General features: G+C 36.7%; 1 protein-coding gene across 6 annotated transcripts in view; it reads left to right on the plus strand.

Annotated features, from left to right (window-relative positions):
• Positions 1-18981, plus strand: part of TRIP11 (thyroid hormone receptor interactor 11) — a 64725-nt gene that overhangs the window by 38124 nt on the left and 7620 nt on the right. For 3 of the 6 annotated variants that reach the window (XM_027569320.2, XM_027569318.2, XM_027569319.1), the window contains 5 exons: positions 865-1028; positions 2137-2240; positions 6316-6415; positions 17841-17922; positions 18741-18855. In XM_027569320.2, the coding sequence (XP_027425121.1) occupies positions 865-1028; positions 2137-2240; positions 6316-6415; positions 17841-17922; positions 18741-18855 (565 nt within the window). Of the gene's footprint in view, positions 1-864; positions 1029-2136; positions 2241-6315; positions 6416-7044; positions 7419-17840; positions 17923-18740; positions 18856-18981 lie in introns of those variants that run through there. The other 3 variants (XR_003515601.1, XR_003515603.1, XR_003515604.1) reach the window with 3 other exon arrangements.

Genomic DNA, 18981 nt, shown 5'->3' on the forward strand with positions numbered 1-18981 from the left:
GGGGTTATTGTATTTAAAGAGAAAGAAAGATGATAGTGAAAGATAATTAATAATTAGAGCATTTTGTCAATGGGATAGCCTTTGGAAAGTTGTGAGTTCACCATAGTTGCAAGTGTCAAAAGCGAAGAAGGTTTCAGAATCCATTGCTTATTGGGTTGGAAGCTGGACAAAATGACTTCCAAGGTCCTTGCAATTTACAATTTTATGATAAATTACATCTTAGAGTTTTAGCCTGGAAACATGAATGTTGCAGACTGTAAATTTTTATTATACTTATGTCTCTTGTTTAGTTCAACTTTTAATCTTTAAAATGACTGCCATTTGTTCAAAGTCACTTTCACGGGAAGAATGAACTAACAAAACAGGGAGAACAAAGTTTCTTTGAAATCTAACTTGAATTTAATGCAATGAAATGTAAGGAAGGTCAAATTCATGGAGACAGAAGGTAGAATGGTGGTTGCTGGGGGAAGGGGGAGTTACTGCTTAATGGATGTGGAGCTTCCCCTTGGGAGGATGAAGTTCTGGAGATGGATGGTGGTGATGGTTGCACAACATTGTGAATGTTATGTATGTATTTCCACACACACATACACACACACACACACACACACACACACACACACAAAAGTAGGGAAGTGGTTTTATCTTGTTAAAGTAATAGAAACACTTTGACTTTTATTCTTTTTCTTTTTGGGGGGTGGGGGGACAGAGAGACTCTTAAGCAGGCTCCACGCTTAGCATGGAGCCTGACGCAGGGCTCAGTCTTACAACCCTGCGATCATGACCTGAGCTGAAATCAGAAGTCAGACGCTTAACCAACTGAGCCACCCAGGCACCCCTGACTTTTATTCTTTTTGTTGGAAGCCATCAGGCCAGTTTGCAGGTAGAGTCACTGCAGGAGCAACTGAATATGGTCTCCAAGCAAAGGGATGAAACCACACTGCAGCTTTCTGTCTCTCGGGAACAAGTAAAGCAGTATGCTCTATCACTCTCCAACCTCCAGATGGTACTAGAGCATTTCCAGCAAGGTGAGTTGTATGGTCAGTCTTTCAATGAAGAAAAATTATTGTAGTTATTGGGAATTCTGGCCTATTTTGGTGCTATTTTGAAATAGGCACAGGGAAATCTTTGAAAGGTTACCCACTTGTAGGAGGGAAAGATAAGTTGCCATCAACAAGTTAATGTAGACTCCTTTTACAGTTAAGACTAGAGAATGTGGTATATAGGAATTATTAAAGATACGTTTTAGTATCATATTATGACCAGTGAAGGTGAGAGTTGGGGAAGGTTAATAAGGATGACATAGGAAGGATGATCACGTGATAAAAGGGGACCATGTAGAAGCAATACTTAGGTTTTGAGATACTGGTCAGAGGTTAAATCTACTTCAGAGAGTTAATCATCAGTAATTACTGTCCTTTGAAATATTGATTGACTTGTTCTTAGCTGTTCATATACCTTGAGGCAACTACATTTTCTAGTCCAGGTGGAAAATATTTTTCTGGAGACACAGACACAATGACCAGAGAGCAGGTATTACTCTGATGACCAAGTATGCTTTTTCACATCTACCTCCCACCTCACATGTACCTCCTTTAGATCATTTCTTTTACCCATCTGTCTGTTTATTCATACATTCAGTAGTGATCGGCAGTGAACTAACTGCTAGTAGGGTGCAAGTGATTGGGGGATATGAGGGTGATGAAGTAATAGGGGTTTTAATTTTTGTGCCTAAGCAAAACTTTGAATTTGTACATATCTCAGTCTTCAGGCTTACTCATGGTTGAAATCTTGAATTTTAAAATAAGAATTCTCAAGGTCCATTGTATGTAATACATACTAGAATGGACAGGTGTACAAAGTAGTATGTCTGTAGGGAAGGTTTTACCAAAGATGAAATATTTGATTGGAGTTCTGAAGGGAGGGAAGAGTTTGCATGATGAACAAGGTAGAGAAGGTTTTAGGCAGAGGAAACTTAATTTCTTTAATTCCAGCTCACATGATCTAAGGCATATGTAATTTTCTTGTTGAGAGACTTGAACTGTTTCTGTTGAATTCTTAAAATTTCAAGTGGAATAAAATTCTAATTTTATCACACAGTTGCAGAATACTAATGTAACTTTATTTTCTCTTTAGAGGAAAAAGCTATGTATTCTGCTGAACTAGAAAAGTACAAACAGCTTGTAGCTGAATGGAAGAAAAAGGCAGAGAATCTGGAAGGAAAACTGATGTCATTACAGGTTGGTTGAAATAATTTTCTCTTACAAATATTATTATTCATGAACAATTACTTGTAGAATCTTTATCTTGAAATAATTTCCTAAACAGTTAGTTTTAGTAAGTACTGTTTGGTTACTTGTTACCCTATGCTGGGATGTAATGGTGAACAAGATATTCAGGACTTTCCCCATGTGGCTTATAGTTTAGACACAACAAATATGAGATGATGGGAAATTTTAATTCTTTAGCACAGATGAGTATTTCAGGGGCCACTAAAAAAATTAATTTACACTTGTAACTTTATAATTTTCTCTTTTCAACAAGATATATTGGGCACTCTATTTCACATGGATTAAAATAAGGTATATTATGCTTTAGATCTTTTTCTTTTGCAGCATAATCGTTTAAAATATCTTTCTTACAGTTCACATGTAGAAAAATTATATATAAAATATAAATAAAATGAATCCCCATGAAGAAATGTGACTTGCTTTTAGAATTTAGGATGAACTTTTCTAAGTTTAAGTAGACTTTGTCGACACCTGATGGAAAGTAATACAATTTGTTTACCTGTCATTAGTGGTGAATATACTGTTCAGCCTTGTTAATATTCCTAATAAAGGAAGACATATTTCCTTTAAAGTTTTGAAATTTTTATTAAATACTGAGTGGCTGTAAAACAGTATATAGATAATACATATAAAATAAAAGAAGAGCAGTAGAGCAGGTACCCTCGTACTTGCCTGCCCATTATAAGAACAGTGTCATCTTTGGAAGTCCTGGCATACCCTCCATTTCTCATCTGTTTTTGTTTTTGTTTTTGTTTTTATTTTGGGGGGTGCGGGGGTGGAGGTAAAGGGAGGTAGAGGGTGAGAGGGAGTGAGATAATCACGAGCAGGGGGCAGGGGCAGAGGGAGAAGCAGACTCCCCACTGAGCAGAGAACCCCATGCTGGCCTCAGGCCCAGGACCTGGGATCATGACCTGAGCCGAAGGCAGACACTTAACTGATTGAGCCACCTAGGCGCCCTCTCATCCCCTTCTTACCACTTCATAGAGAACCACGAGTCCAGAATGTATTTATGCACCCCGTTTTTTCTTTACGGTTTTATCACATATATTTGCATCTCCAAATGATACAGTGTATGGTTTTGCATAATTTTGAACTCTGTGTAAATGGAATTTTGAAATGGATGTAAATTCAGTAATTCTCCTGAAACTTGCTTTTTTCACTTAGTTACTATGTTCATGAGTTTTAGCTGTGTTACTGTGTGTTATGTGTGCATGGCTTATTATTTTCACTGCTGTATTTATTGCATGAATGTATAATTTATCCATTTTACTGATAATAGACCTTGCCATTATCTGCTATACAAACGGTGTGGTTCTGAACTTCCTTGTTTACATCTCCTGGTACACACGTACGAGCGTTTCCTCCAGGCATGTATCTTGATCGGAATTGCTGAGTCCTGAGATACATATGGGCAGTTTCAAGTTTATATGATGATGGCAAGTTGTTTTATGGCGGTAGTCCTAATGTCTACTAACAGTGGTGCATAAGAGTTCTTGGTCTGCATCCTTGGCAATACTTGGCATTTTAGAATTTTTAAAGTTTTTGCTAGTGTAGTGGGTAGGGCTGTCTTCTTATGGTTTTAATTTGCATTTGTCTGACTGCTAACAAGAGCAAGCATCTTTTAATATGTTCATTGACCATTTATGCTTACTTTCTGGTCTGCTCATTAATATGTTTAAAAAAATATTTTATCCAATACTTTTAGTTGTTTCTAATGGGTCCAGAGTATGTCGTCTGCCACATTATTAGAATAGAAGTGCAGATCTTCTTTTTAAACTGGCTTTATTTTTAATGTAAAATGTGACATATACTTAGAAAACAAATCAGAAGAAACCAAGAGGGAATTAGTAAAAATAAAAGCTGAAATTGGTGAAATAAAACCCAAGCAAATGGTAGAAAGGATAATTAAGTCTAAATCTTAATTTTAGAAAAAGTCTTAGTGTAGTTTTCAGATTTAATAATTTTTTTTTTTTAAGATTTTATATATTGATTTGATAGAGAAAGAACACAAGTAGGCAGAGCAAGAGGGAGAAGCAGACTCTTTGCTGAGCAGAGAGCCCAATGTGGGACTTGATCCCAGAACCCTGGGATCATGACCTGAGCCAAAGGCAGACGCTTAACCGACTGAGCCACCCAGGAGCCCGTGAGATTTAATAATTTCTTAAATAGAAATGCTGTGAGGTTAAAAAAAATTACTTGAAGATTTATTTAAATTTCCTTTATACTAAATTTAGTTTTGTGGATTTGGAATATTAAATTTTTATTTAAAGTTTTTTGTTTCAGTCCCTCTGTGTATCAGTTAGGGTTCAACCTGAGGAGCAGAACCAGCAGGGAGGGGGTGTTGTGAGTACGCACACACAGACACACACACATATTGATATGCCATATAGAGATAGACATCTATGAGATTTATTATAAGGAATTGGCAGTGCGATTGTGGGAGTTGGTAGTCAAAATGGGAAGATCCCATCACAGGCATGGGCCAGAGTTGTTCTCCACAGATGGTCAAGAAAGAAAATCACAAGCAGGACATACGACTCTGTGGGAGGGGCTGAGGTTGCAGTCGGGCAGAAATTTTTTCTCTTTTTGGGGAAGGCTCATCCGCTTTCAAGGACTTTTAACTAGCTCAGTCAGGCCCACTCTGATTATTCATGTCTTCCTTAAATTCAGCCAATTAGGGGCTTTGATTACATTTGCAAAATAACCTTCACAGCAACATCTAGATTATGGTTGATTGAATAACTGGGGGCTATAGCCTATCTAAGATGACACATCAAAAAAACGGTCACTTTGATTCAAGATGGTAAAATTTGACCTAAAATTTACATGGGTGAATACTCTAGAATAGCCAAGAAAACTGTGTGAAAGAACAACAGTGAGGAGCGACTTCCTACTAAATATCAAAGTAGAGCCATTAATCAATAGCATATTGACTAGATTAGTCAAACAGAAGGAGAATCCAGAAATAGAGCCTAGGATATATTTGAGAATTTAAAATGAAACCCTAAACTAATTTCAATTTAATGGGAAAAGGATAGATTATCTAATAAATGATGTTGCCACAGCTGGCTATCTATATGGGAGAAAATAAGATTGGATCCCTATATTATACCTTGTGTAAAAATAAATTCCAATTGTATTAAAGCTCAGATTCTCACCTGGGAGTGGTGCTGGAAATCTGGGGCTGTTTTTGCTCATTACAGTGACTGGATCTAGTGGGCAGGGGCCAGGAATGCCAGAATCACTCCCATTGAGAAACACTATTTGAAAGATGTAAATGCTCAAAACAAAACAAAAACCTTGCCAGAAAATCTGGAAGAGTACATGTAGAGCCTAGGGGCAAGGAAGAACCTAACCAAGACTAAAACTCAAGAAGCTGTGAAAGCAGAGGAAGACGTGTTTAACCGTATACAATGTTTAAATACTTTTACATGGCAAAAGGTATCATGCAGTCAGTAGACAAATGGCAGATCTGGCAAATAATACTTGTAGCGCTGGTGACAAGGTACGCTCAGAAACAGATGAGAAGGCTCAAGAGAACCATGGACAAGGTATGCAAAGAAGTTTTCACAGAAAAGCAGCTCTAGCTGTCCTGTAAACATGGAAAAATGCTCAAATTCACTAGCAGTTAGGGAAATAAAAATTAAAATAATCAAGTAGTAATGAAATGTCATTTTATACTCATCAGACTTGCAAAAATTAAAAAGAATGTTTGTTGTATTTCTTCACTTTTTGTATCTGCCTTTTGTAGTGTTTATGCTCTTATTATTGTCACTTTTTAAAACTTTTGTCACCATATTGTCTTTTAGTGGCATCCTCTTTTTGATTTAGTTCTGAGGGAGACAGTATTGTGCTGTGAAGTATGGGCTCTGTCTTTGATAGTAGTCACTATGTGAACTTGCCCAAGGTCACAGAAGCAGAGCTTCGTCAGCTGAACAGAAGAGGATCGATTGACTGGCTTCCAGCTCTGTAGTTTGTGAAATAGTTTTTGCATGCTGCTTTTTAATGAACTTCTCTTCCTCAGGAGCGTTTCGATGAAGCAAATGCTGCATTGGATTCAGCATCAAGACTTACAGAACAGTTAGATTTAAAGGAAGAACAAATTGAAGAACTTAAAAAACAAAGTACGTGTTTCTTTCTTTTCCATTTTTTTTCCCCTACAACACTAGCGTTGAATCAGATGTAGTCTTTTCCCGGGCATCCATGTAGTTGAGTGAGCCCAGCTTCCACTGGGTGGGACTTCCATTTCCATCTCCCGTGACCAGCTTGCTTCAATTTTAACATGGTCCTAGTGAAACCAGAGTCGAAAGTTGGCCCTGGTTGGCCAGTTAAGTTTCCTGCATATGGAGGCAGGAATATATATTTGAGAATTTGTTGTGTTGGTTGTCACCCTACTGACCATCATTGGGAAGTGATTTTACTGACCCGAATTTTTATGGCTAGGACTTCTCTCTGCTCATTCTGTGTTCATCCAGGGGATGTAGTAGGACAATATTCTCAAGAAAAAGAGTAACTTTCTTGTGGAATGAATGAGTATAACTAGCTTTTTATGATTATAGATGGTGCTTTACGTATAGGCACTCATTATGTGATTGTGTGATGCTGGTAAGATATAAGCCTTACCAATTCCCTAAGGTGAGTCCTATGCTTAGCATTATCAGTTGGGCCTCAAGTAATCAGGTGGTTCAGAATGCTTTGTTGAATCTAACAGCTGACTAAGATTGCATGTCTCTGTTTAATCTCTGATTTAAAGGTCCCTGGAAGTTGAGCTATTCTAGAGCTGTATTCAGTAGGTAATGATTTAAGGTGATCATGGAACCTAGAAATGTACCACCTTTGGGTATCTGGGTTGGGCACAGTAAGTGCCAAGGTCCGTAATTAAGGAATTAAGAAGTGCTACTTAACATAAAATAGAAATTAGAAATAGGCAAAATTAGGAGATGGCACAGCAGAGATGCTGTCAGATGACAGAAACAGTGACTTGGACAGTAAGGAGGCAAACAAGCAGGAACCCCTGACGCATGGGTACCAACGGATGATCCAGAGGAAGTTGTCCTGAATCTTAACAGCGGAGAGCAGACGAGAGATTTTCAGGACTACAAAAAACAATAAGCTACATCGTGTGAGGTAGGTGTCCTCAAGATAGTTTGATTCTGAGCAAATCACTGCCCTTACTTTGTCAGACTTGGCCAGCCTTGGAACTCTAAATCTCGTAGGAGGCCAGAAATGGGCAGCAAGGAAACAATTACATATTGAGTATCATGGGCATTTTATGTAACATATACTGCATTATATTTAGTCTTCTTTTATTTACTCTTCACAAGCATTTCTAGAGTAGGTGATATGAGTTTCATTTTATAAGTCAAGGAAACTGAGATTTGAGCTCTGATCTTCTTACCCTTGACCAAAGCTCATGATGTTTCCATGTTACTTTATTTTGTCCTGTCAGGAAAATGGTTATTTATAGTCTGACTTGTATTTTGTTCTGTGTATCCCCATCTCCTTTAAAGATAGGGCAGCATCCTTTATATTGTGCCCTAAATGTTGATATGGTTGCCCTTATGGGGAGGCAGTATTTATTGGGAAAATGCCAGAGCAACTATAGCATTATCCGCAGACATGGCCAACCCAGAGAAGATGCACTCGTTACTCAAGAATTAGCCAGAGAATTGATAGCTTAGGGTAGCATTGCACTAATGGAAGTGAACAGTATTCTGAGCCAGCTCATTGGTCCTGTGACATCATGATGCTCTGTGGCACGCTGCTATATAATGTTTAAGGCCACATCCCTTTTTAGATATCTACCTGAGTAATTTCCAGTAGATGATGCTAAGATAAAAAATTCTGTGACTTATTGTAGTTGGTAAATATTTTCAGAGTCCCTACACTACTTAGTACTTGTTCAGGCACTCAGTTAAACCCCCAGTAGTAGAATATTTCAGATTTAGATTATATCTGACAAGACTTAGAGGTCCCTATTGATATAAAAAAAAAATGACAATTACCATTCAGTGTAAGTGTATAGAAACTTAGGACTCGTTTTATGGAGTAAATATTAGCTGCAGGAAACTCTGATTATGTCCCCTCAAACACAACTAGTGTTTGAGAGGACAGGCAAGAGGCCAGTGTCACACAGACAGGAAGGGGAGTGAAGAGACCGTTCTGTTGTGTCTTTAAGTCATTCTTGTCTCTTCTTAACGATGTTTTCTTTCGTTACCTCAGTGCTTAATAATGCTTTTATATCTGTAAACACAAATGTGATTTTATTTTCTCAAAGCTGCACTCTTGATTTGATAATATAAATAAACCTTGATTGGCTTGGTTGTTTCAAAAGAATCACTGTATATTTTCTTTCATAGATCATTAAGTACTTTAAATGTTGATTGATGTTGTAATACTGTACTTTATTTTTAACACGAAACTTGGCCAGACAGCGAAAATATTTGCCAGGAGAAACAATTTTGAAAGAGACAGATTGGCTTTTGTTGCAAGAAAGTACATAGAGACTTAAATTGTAGAAGCAAAGTATTGTTTTATTTCTAAGCATCTGTAGACTGATGATTGGTTGATATGCAGTTTCAACATTTAAACAATATTGGGAAACTCACTTTAAAAGTGGTATTTTATTCAAAATGCTTGGTTATGCTCTTGCTACCGGAGATGAGATGATTCATTTTGGTCAAACATACGGAAAGGGAGCCATTACTTACAACACCAATATTAAAACAGTAGATCATTGATGATTTCGCTCATTCTTAGAGTACACAGTTGTGTATGTACTTGGAACTATAGTTCTAGGTTCAGGTATTTACAGGCCTTGTATGAAAAATATGAAGATACTTTATCAGGCATTAAGTAATTAATGAGAACCGGCTACCTGGACTCATGCTAGATGCTTTGTGAGCGAGATAGGAAGTAACACATGGCGTAGATCCAGCATAGGTTCACAGCATAAGTTAGTGGCACATGGCAGTGGTCACGAGACATGCATATTTACCTCTCCCAAGAATCTCCTTAAGTGTCAGGGGCATTCCGTGGAGGAAAGGAACTTGAGTAGAGCCCTAAACTAGTAGGAAGATTTCACCCCTAAAATATAAGAACTTCTGTCTCCCTTCCCCGCATGACCCCCTTTTCCCATAAAATAAGAAGAAAAGGAAACCCTAAGGTCCTATAGGTGCTATATTTTAATAGATAATGTGTCTGGTAGAAGAAATATTGCTTTCCTTCCTACTAGAAGTTATAATCATTTTGCCTGAAAGCGTTTTTGTTCAGTATAGTTCCAAAGACTCACTTCACATGCCAATCCTGTATTACTGATTTTTCAAACTTAAGATGCTAGTCCTCTGTGAAGCAGATAGGAAGAGTCTTTCTTTCACTATTTTGAGTTGATCAGAGTTCAGAATTTCTGTGGAATTGTCATACATGGGAAAATACACACCTGTGGAAACCTAGACTACAGCTGAACCATTAAAAGATGTGTCATCTTGCTGTATCTATGGCCAGACTTGACGTTTTACTTCTTTCACTTCTTGTTCTCTACCATCGTCCTTGAGATAAATTCCTGCCTAAATGAAAATGATTGGATAAAATTGGAAATAGCACAAAATAGTTCTCATTTTGATAACAATTATTTTATGATACACAGAAATAAGCTTTCATAAACAATACAAATTTCGATTCTAGCATTGGGAGTATCTTTTGGTATGTCTGCCAGTATAGAGCTGCACCTTGAAGGATCCCATAACTGATTTTTTGTTTTGTTTTTGTTGTTAGTTTTTTAAGACTTTTCAGAGCAGTTTTAGGTTTGTGACAAAGTTGAGAGGGAGGTATAGACATTTCCTATATAGCCCCTTCCCCCTGTTATTAACATCACTTACCAGAATGGTACTTTTTTTTTTTTTAATTTTTAACCAAGGATGAACCTACAGTGATACATCATCATCATGCAAAGTCCACAGTTTACCTTAGGGTTTACTCTTGGGTGTTATATATTCTATGGGTTTGGGCAGATTATAATGAATTACAAAATTATAGTATCATGCAGAGTGTTTTCACTGCCCTAAAAATCCTCTGTGTCCCTTCATCTTTTCCTCACCCCCCCCTCCACTGTCACCTCTGGAAACTACTGATCTTTTTACTGTCTCCATAGTTTTGCCTTTTCCAAAACATCATAGAGTTGGAATCAGACAGGATGGAGCTTTTTCAGAGTAGCTTCTTTCCCTTTGTAATATGCATTCAGGGTTCCACCGTGTCTTTTTCATAGGTTGTTAGCTCATTTCTTTGTAGTGCTGAATAACATTCCATTATCTGGATGGACCACAGTTTATTTATCCATTCATCTGCTGAAGGACTTCTTGGCTGGGGCTTCCAGGTTTTGGCAGTTATGAGTAAAGCTCCTGTAAACATCTATGTGCAGGTTTTTGTGTGGACATAAGTTTTCAACTCCTTGGTGTAAATACCAAGGAGTGCAATTGCTGGAACGTATGGTAGTTTTGTAAGAAAGTGCCAAACTGGCTTCCAAAGTGGCTGTCCCATTTTGTATCCCTGCCAGCAATGTATGAGAGTCCCTGTTGCTCATCCCCACCAGCATTTGCTGGTGCCGGAGCTCCAGTGCACCATTCTAATAGGTGTGTAGTGATAGCTTGTTTTAATTTGCAGTTCCCTGATGACATATGATGTGGAACATCTTTTCATGTGCGTATTTGCCATCTGTATATCTTCTTTGGTGAGGTTAAGGTTTTTGGCCCATTGAAAAAAAATTTTTTTTTAAAGAAGGTGACTGCTTTTTAAAAAGTCTGTAAGTTGAGAATGGAAAGTTTCCTTACAGTGTTTTTTTTGTTTTGTTTTGTTTTGTTGAAGAAAATCTAGAAGAGCATATAAAATAAGCCCCAGTAAACCTAGTGTAATATGAAGCATAAAAATATGTTTTAAAACTACACATATAAAAGAGGTTTAAAATGTTTTTCATGGAACTACCTTTATGGTGCTGGATGGTAGAGTTTTTATTTTAAATAAAGACATTCCGTTTTCCAGGACATGATTTATACAAGAAAACATATAATGTCCTGTTGAACATAGGCCAAATACATTCCCAGACGCTTTGTTACCCAAACCTTTTGAGGGATTTCTTTATAGATGTTTTTGGCAGAAGTGGTGATTTTAGAGGAAACATATAAGAAATACCAGATGCAGTTTTCTGAATTGCCATAAATGGTTAAAAAATTATTTGTGATGATATAAACATCTGGGTATACTAGACAATGCCAGGACTTTAGTTAAGAAAAAAGTTTATATCAATTAGATGAATAACTAAGCCCTTTTAAACTTAATAGTTATATTTTAAATGTGTGTTTTATTAATTCTTCTAAAGTACAAAGGAAAAAATAAATTATGTAGAGATGGGAATGTTTTGAGTTATTATGTTTTGTGTATTTTCCCTCATATGGACAGAGTCAGAACATAAATCATTTATTCTTTTTGTCCTGTGTTCTGTTCTTCCCAGATACTCTCCCTTCCTAGAGAAAAATCAATCATTCTTTCATTTACTTATCAAAAATGCATTGTTTCCTGCTATGTACCCAGCACTAAAATAGGCACTGGAGATACAGAGATATAGGGGACCGGTACTTTCAGGAGGCTTAGAGTCAGACAAGAAGGGGAAGAGTACATGTAATCACATGTTGGGGAAGAGTACATGTAATCACATGCAACCAGTTGTTTCAAAAGGAGGAACAATTCATTCTACTTGGTGACATGGAAGGGTAGAGAAGGCTAGTGAACGGTATACTTGACCTCACTTGAGCTATGAATAGGTACAGCTAAGCAGGCAGGGAGTTGGGGAAACAGCATTCTAGAGAGAGGGAGAAATTCATACAAATCTATGCAGCTTAATCCGGAAACTGGCGGATCTGGTGGACTGGTAGTGACCAAAGGGAGGTGGTGGTGGAAGTGGGTTGTTATGTGGAGAAATGAAACTATAAGTATGGATCACAAACATAAATTATAAACTGGGGCCCAAGAAATAATATAAGAGAACAAATCGGACCAAGTAGAGAGAGTGGTGAATTGAAGAGTTTCTTAGGGAGGCAGCAAATTCTCGGCTCCATTCGACTGTTGCCATGCAGGCCTGTGGGGCCCAATGTTGCCAAATCTCCAGATCTTTCAAGAGACTCGGGAAATGTAGACTTTTATGTGAAATATTCCAATTTTTTTATGTGATACCAAATTTAAAACACCCTGTGTGGGCTGAAAAAACATTTCTTTGGGCCAGATTTAGTCCATGCCATTTGCAACAGGGAGCTTTCAGAAATGAGTTGAGGTTCAGTCATAAGCCTAGAAAGCCTTTTGTCATTATTTTCTATAGTGGTGATGATATTCAGTAAGTGGCAAAATTATTATAATGGCTTTACTTTTCTCTGACAAAATTGCAGCCCTTTTGGGGTATGGCTGGTCTGTGTGCACCTTTTAAAATTAAATACGTAATTTGATTCACAGTATTCAGTCTTTTAAAAAATTTTTGTTTTGATATGGAAAAATGCAGTACAAATTATCTGAATTCATACTAAAGGATTGAGGGAGGAGGAGGGTGGAGAGGGAAAATAAATTTGATCTGGTTACATTAAAGATATTTATATAAGACCTGTTGTAAATGCATATAGTAACTCTAACTTAATTGTACAAATAATCCAAGAGACCTCAGTGTTGCTATTTTAATGGAGTCACAGATTCGGACCTAGTGAAATTCAAATTAGTGAGCTTATATTGTATTAATAAAGTCTTTTCATGTGAGTTCATTGCTAGGAAGTGGAATTTCAAAAATTACTTTTCATTCATCAATTATTAATTACAGTTAGGGAATGAGAAAGCACTCACCATGTACTTCAGACCTTAAAATTCTATGATATGGTTGAAAAGAATTGAGTTAAAAGACAAAGCAGATGCCGGTATGTCTTAACTTCAAATGTTAAATATAAAATGCCTTTAAAAAGTATTATTTGGTGTTTATAAAGAAATTGATCTTGTAGAAGTTGAAATTCTGTGATAAAAAGATCATCTAATTTCTAGCCTTTGCTTTGATTACATTTAATGAAATGAAGAGGCTAAGTTTCCTTATATTGGATTTAATGTATTAAGATTCACATTTATTTTTTAGGTAGCTTGTGCAAGTAAGACACTAGACCCAGTTTATTTACCAACATATCTATAAATGAAATCATCTTCTAACATTTTTTTCTTCCTTCTCTTGGCTCCTTGGTTCGTAAAGAGGACAAGAGAAAACGGAGGCAAAATTATCAGTGTTAATAGTAGCTGAAATGATGCATTATTGGTATTGGTTAGGGGTAAAAGATGAATTCTTTAGTTATTTTAAGAGATCAGATGAGTGAGTACTAATGCTTAATACAGCACTTCACTGTTTAGAAAAGTCACATTTAATCAGTAGATTGAAAATCCTTTGAGATTAAGCATGCATATTTTACAAAATAGGCAACAGCGTCTGGCCCTGGTGAAAGGACTGTGACTCATATGCAGGTCTTCTGACCCTCAAGTCATGTTCCAATCACCTTTCTTTTCTCTGTCAGGTGACTGTTAAATAAATCTGACTTGAGTCTTGTCCAAGGGAGCTAAGTCATGCAACAGCCAGATGACTTTGTAAGGAGTGTGACTTAATTTTACGATGTGCTCTGAAGACAGTATGATAATGCAGTGTTACTAATCACAAATAAAATGTAAAGTTATGATGGACTTATTTGTTGTAGTCAGTACATTTTAATGTTCAGTTTTGATTTTAAATCAAGTGGTGAGGTCCGCAGCGTCCTCTCTAGGCATTATGGAGAAGAGGCTGTGATATGGCAGGTTTTAGGATGGCATATATTTAGAGTAACTCTTCCCCTAAACTAGACTAACTCTTAGTTGCTTTATTGCTCAACTTTAAAGCATATCCCCGTGCCTTTTATTTTCTTTTTTTAACTTCCAAAGAATTATTTTGGCATGTTAGATTATTTCACAGGGATATTATATTTGGCTAAAGACCCATTTCTGAATAACCGTTATTTTGTCTACCCATATAAATACAGTTCTGATTTCAAATTGTGGTTTGAGTTAGTGTTCAGTTTTTGTGGAGAAATATTCAGAATCTCTGATGGGAGGAAAATAAGGGTGCCTGGAGAAAAAGAGAAGTCTGTAGGGACCTTTGAAGTCAGTATTTGACTTTCTTTTCTAAACCTTTCCTAGTTAATACCGTTCTTCCAAGCCTTTCCTCCAAATTCTGAGGGTTTTTTCATAGACTTCAGTATCAGAATATGTTTAAACTACTACTTGAAATTGAAACAGCCCTCTGCATGCCTGCAAGGATATGCAGAGTTATCAGTTCTCTATCACATTATAGTTTAGGACTAACTTGTATTCTGATGAGTTTAAGAAATTTTTATTCTATAATTTTGGCCATAAGGCTGTTTTGACCCTACCTTTTAGAACAGAGATTTTAATCAAAATTATACTAATATTAATTTCATTAAGAAGATATCTTTGACTTGAACTTTATTTTATTTATCTATCTATCTATCTCTCTATCTATTTATTTATTTATTTTACGGTTTTATTTATTTGACAGAGCGCACAGGCAGGGGGAGCAGGAGCAGGAGAGGGAGAAGCAGGCTCCCCGCTGAGCAGGGAGCTCGATACAGGGCTCAGGACCCTGGGATCGCGCCCTGAGCTAGAGGCAGACGCTTAACTCATTGAGCCACCCAGGCACCCCGAACTTTATTTTTTTTTTAAAGATTTATTTATTTTGTGAGAGAGAGAATGGGGGGTCCGGGGCAGGGGAGGGGAGGGGCAGAGGGAGAGAATCTCAGACTCCCTGCTGAGTGCAGAGCTGGATGCGGGACTCGGTCCCAGGACCCCAGGATCATGATCTGAGCCAAAATCAAGAGTCAGACACTAAACTGACTGAGCCACCCAGGCGCCCCTTGATTTGAACTTTATTAATATAGATTTCTTGATCTGTTTTTTTATAGAGCAAAATTAAATTTTTCTAATTTATTTTATTAAAATTTTAATCAGAGCAAAATCAACTCTTTGCTCTATGAATTTTACTCTGAAGATGTCTATCATTCAGTTTTATCTTTCTTTTCTTTTTTTTAATAAGAGACAGTATACTGTAGTGGTTACATTCTGGTTATGCTCCAAAGCGGTGCTGTCCAATAAAAATATAATGCAGGCCACATGTATAATTATTAATGTTTAGTAGCCATGTTAAAAATAAAAAGATACAGGTGAAGTTAATTTTAGTAACATTTTATATAGCTCAGAATATTATTATTTTGATATATAATCAATATAAAACATCATTAATTTTAGAAGAAAGTAGATGGAGATCTGAGAGAAAGGGAAGGTGGAGGTAAATTTGACCTCTCTTTCTCTGCTGCCCTTCCATAGTGGGGGAAGATGGAACAGAGGACTGTGCCCATCGTTACTCTGGCTCTTACCGTAGTCCACGAGTGGAATGGTTAATTCAGAACATCAACAAAATACTAATTTATTTGCTGTTCTTCCTCTGAATAGTTGAGAATTCTATTTACATTCAGAATGTAGTAATAGAAAGGGCCCAAATAGCACCATGTGTTCGTAGTATATATGTGCACATTAAGAATCTAAAATGTCTTTTACTGACTCAGACTTTAATAGTAATCTTGTTCTCTCTCTTTTTTCTTAATGTCCAAGCTTAAATTCCTTACTGGAAAGACAGGAAAGGAAACGTTTGTAGTAGATTTTCCAAACACAAATCTTGCTTTTATAATATGGTTATGGCAACCATCTCTATTTTGGTAAAGTTAGCCTGTTACATGAATTACATTTTGCAATTTAGATTTTTGCAATTTAGAAGAACCACAAGCCATTGCAAACAATTAAACTGGACATTTTTGTATATACACTTAGTACTTTAAATCAGAATATTAGGCATTGTGCAAGGCAGATTGAAAACATAAAGCAGATGGATCTGGCCTAATCTGTAGGGTTTAGAGAAAACTTTGAGGAAGTGACCTACAAACTTAGATGTGAAGGTGAATAAAAGTTAATAGGCGGTCCTGATGGAAAAGAGCTTCTCAGGTAGAAGAAAAAATATCTGCAGAAGTCTTGTAGTAGGAATTGAGAGTCCAGAAATAAACCATACATATCTCATCAGTTGGTTTTCAACAAGGGTACCAAAAAACAGTTTTTTCAACATACGGTGCTGGAACAACTGGATATCTACGTGCACAAGAACGAAATTGATCCTTACCTCACACCATGCGTGAAAATTAACTCAAAATGGATCACAGACCTGCATTTTAGAGTTAAAATTATAAAACTTTTAGAAGAATACACAGGAATAAATCTTAGTGATGTTGAATTAGGCATTGATTTCTTTGATGTGACTCTAAAAGCACAGGTAACAAAAGAAAAAAGTTGGACCTCATCAAAATTAAAAACTCTTGTACTTCAAAGGATAGCATCAAGAAAGCAAAGTGACAACCCACGGAATGGGAGAAAATATTAGTGAGTCCTATATCTGACAAGGGGACTTGTGTTCAGCTACCACGAGGAAAATGCAGCATAATTCAGAATAGTTTTGTGGAAAGAGGTCAGAGTCTAGTGTTTGGATTGGAGTGTTTCTTGATTTGAAAAGTAGAGCGCTGCTGCAGAGCAATCTCTTCATTTCTTTCAGAACCAAACTTGTAATCTAGCTTGGGTAAGCATCTCCTTCAGGTCGAATTATCCATTCCTGAGGTGACAGGTATCAAACCTCCCTGGGTCTGGCTGAGAGTTCCTTCATCTGGGAATTGTTGGCCCTGTGGCACAGTTGGATTTATGAACGGGGTATCTCCTGTTGTAATTCTAGACTTTGCCTGTAATACTGCTTGGATTCCAGCTGTTCCACCAAGATTTTACAGATTTAAATAAGAATTATAAAAGTCCAGCATTCTTCTGAATTAGTCACATAAGCTATCGTTATTTTGATTAGTAGTTCAGAACCAGTGATCTGAATTGGGTTTTGCAACCTATATACCTCAGAATACTTTGTCCTATGAGCTGCACCCCGAGCCGTGCTCTTAGTTGTATTAAATATCCTTCTTAGCTCACCAAAAACTAGAGTCCAGCCAGGAAAATGGAAAAGGAAAATCTAAAATTGTCCTTTCCATTTCTCCCCCATTAAAGAGTGGCTCTGGAAATGTTTTATGCACGGAAGCAGTGGTGAAAAATCTCTTTTTTGCTATTAAGTTTCTGAAGAGAATGAAAACCCTTTTTCGGTTTTTAAATTTTCTGTTGAAGAATCGAATACTTTATTGGGGATAAACTGTGTGAATAAAGGCATAGTCTGGCTGCCAGGTAATTTCTATACCAGAAAGCCCAGTTCCTGAACCAAAGAAGAGATGGAAGTTATTAAATATTACTAATTAGAATAAGTGTATATATTCAAAATTTATAGGAAAGATGTTATAAATCTCATTATATATTCATCCAGGCTATTTTAGTCAGTTAATGACTGTCTTTATTCACGTTTTAAAACAGATGAACTCCGACAAGAAATGCTGGATGATGTACAAAAGAAATTGATGAACTTAGTAAACAGCACAGAAGGAAAAGTGGACAAGTATGCTCTGCCTTTTAACTTTTATGTATTTTATGGAGATTACCTTTACAGTAAAAAGAACTTCTACATGTAGATGTTTATATGTGATTAAGTTTTTAAAAAGGCTTTTCTTGTATGGTGATGAGATGTAGGTGGTTTTCATGAGGAGTCAGTAGAATAACTTCTCTTGGTTTTTAAATGGATTTTTCCCAGCTCAAATTCTTTTTCTTAAAACCATGTGGAAGAGTTAAAACATCACCATAGTAGGAAGTGTGTAGAAAATAAAAAGTTTTATTCTTAGCATTCTTTTTAACTCTCTCTAGCTGTCCTTAAAGAACATACCTTGCTTCAGTGCATTAGGTCTGAAACCTAGGTATATATGTAATATATCATTAATATTTTAAAGATTTTGATATTATTAGCAAATTTTTAATAAATGTGAGTGTGGGAGTAGAAGCATACCTGTGAAGCACAAGAGCTGTCCTCACCATTTGAGGTGGGGAGGGAGACATCGGGAGTATCTTAAGGCAGAAGCCAGACAGACACTGAGAGTCACTGAGCACCATCTCAGTTGATTGATTCGGTTGGAGAAAGTAAGTGGGTAATAATTGATGTTTTAAAAGGTATGCATTTTTAGATTGTTTGAAATGTCTTTGATTAGACTTGTCAAGAGGTTTTTTTTGTTTTTTTTTTTAAGTACTTCAAAATCTTTTGTTGGTTAGTGGTTTCTTGGTAACTTTTTAAAGTATAATATATGTTTAGTGTTTATTGTGTGGGTGCACTAAATATGGGCATAACTATTGAGTTAGCCTGAGTTGTTTCCGCCTTTATTTTCACAGAGTCCTAATGAGAAACCTCTTCATTGGACATTTCCACACACCAAAACATCAGCGCCACGAGGTGCTACGATTAATGGGAAGCATCCTGGGTATCAAGAGGGAGGAAATGGAGCAGGTAACTGAACAATGGAAAGCCATTCTGAATATTTTTATAACTCAGATAGTGGCATCATATAAAAGTGTCTTCTTTTACTCTATATTATACAGCTTTTCCTTTTTCTCAGTAATGGGGAAATGGACC

Source organism: Zalophus californianus, chromosome 6 (assembly GCF_009762305.2).
Source record: "Zalophus californianus isolate mZalCal1 chromosome 6, mZalCal1.pri.v2, whole genome shotgun sequence".
NCBI lineage: Eukaryota > Metazoa > Chordata > Mammalia > Carnivora > Otariidae > Zalophus > Zalophus californianus.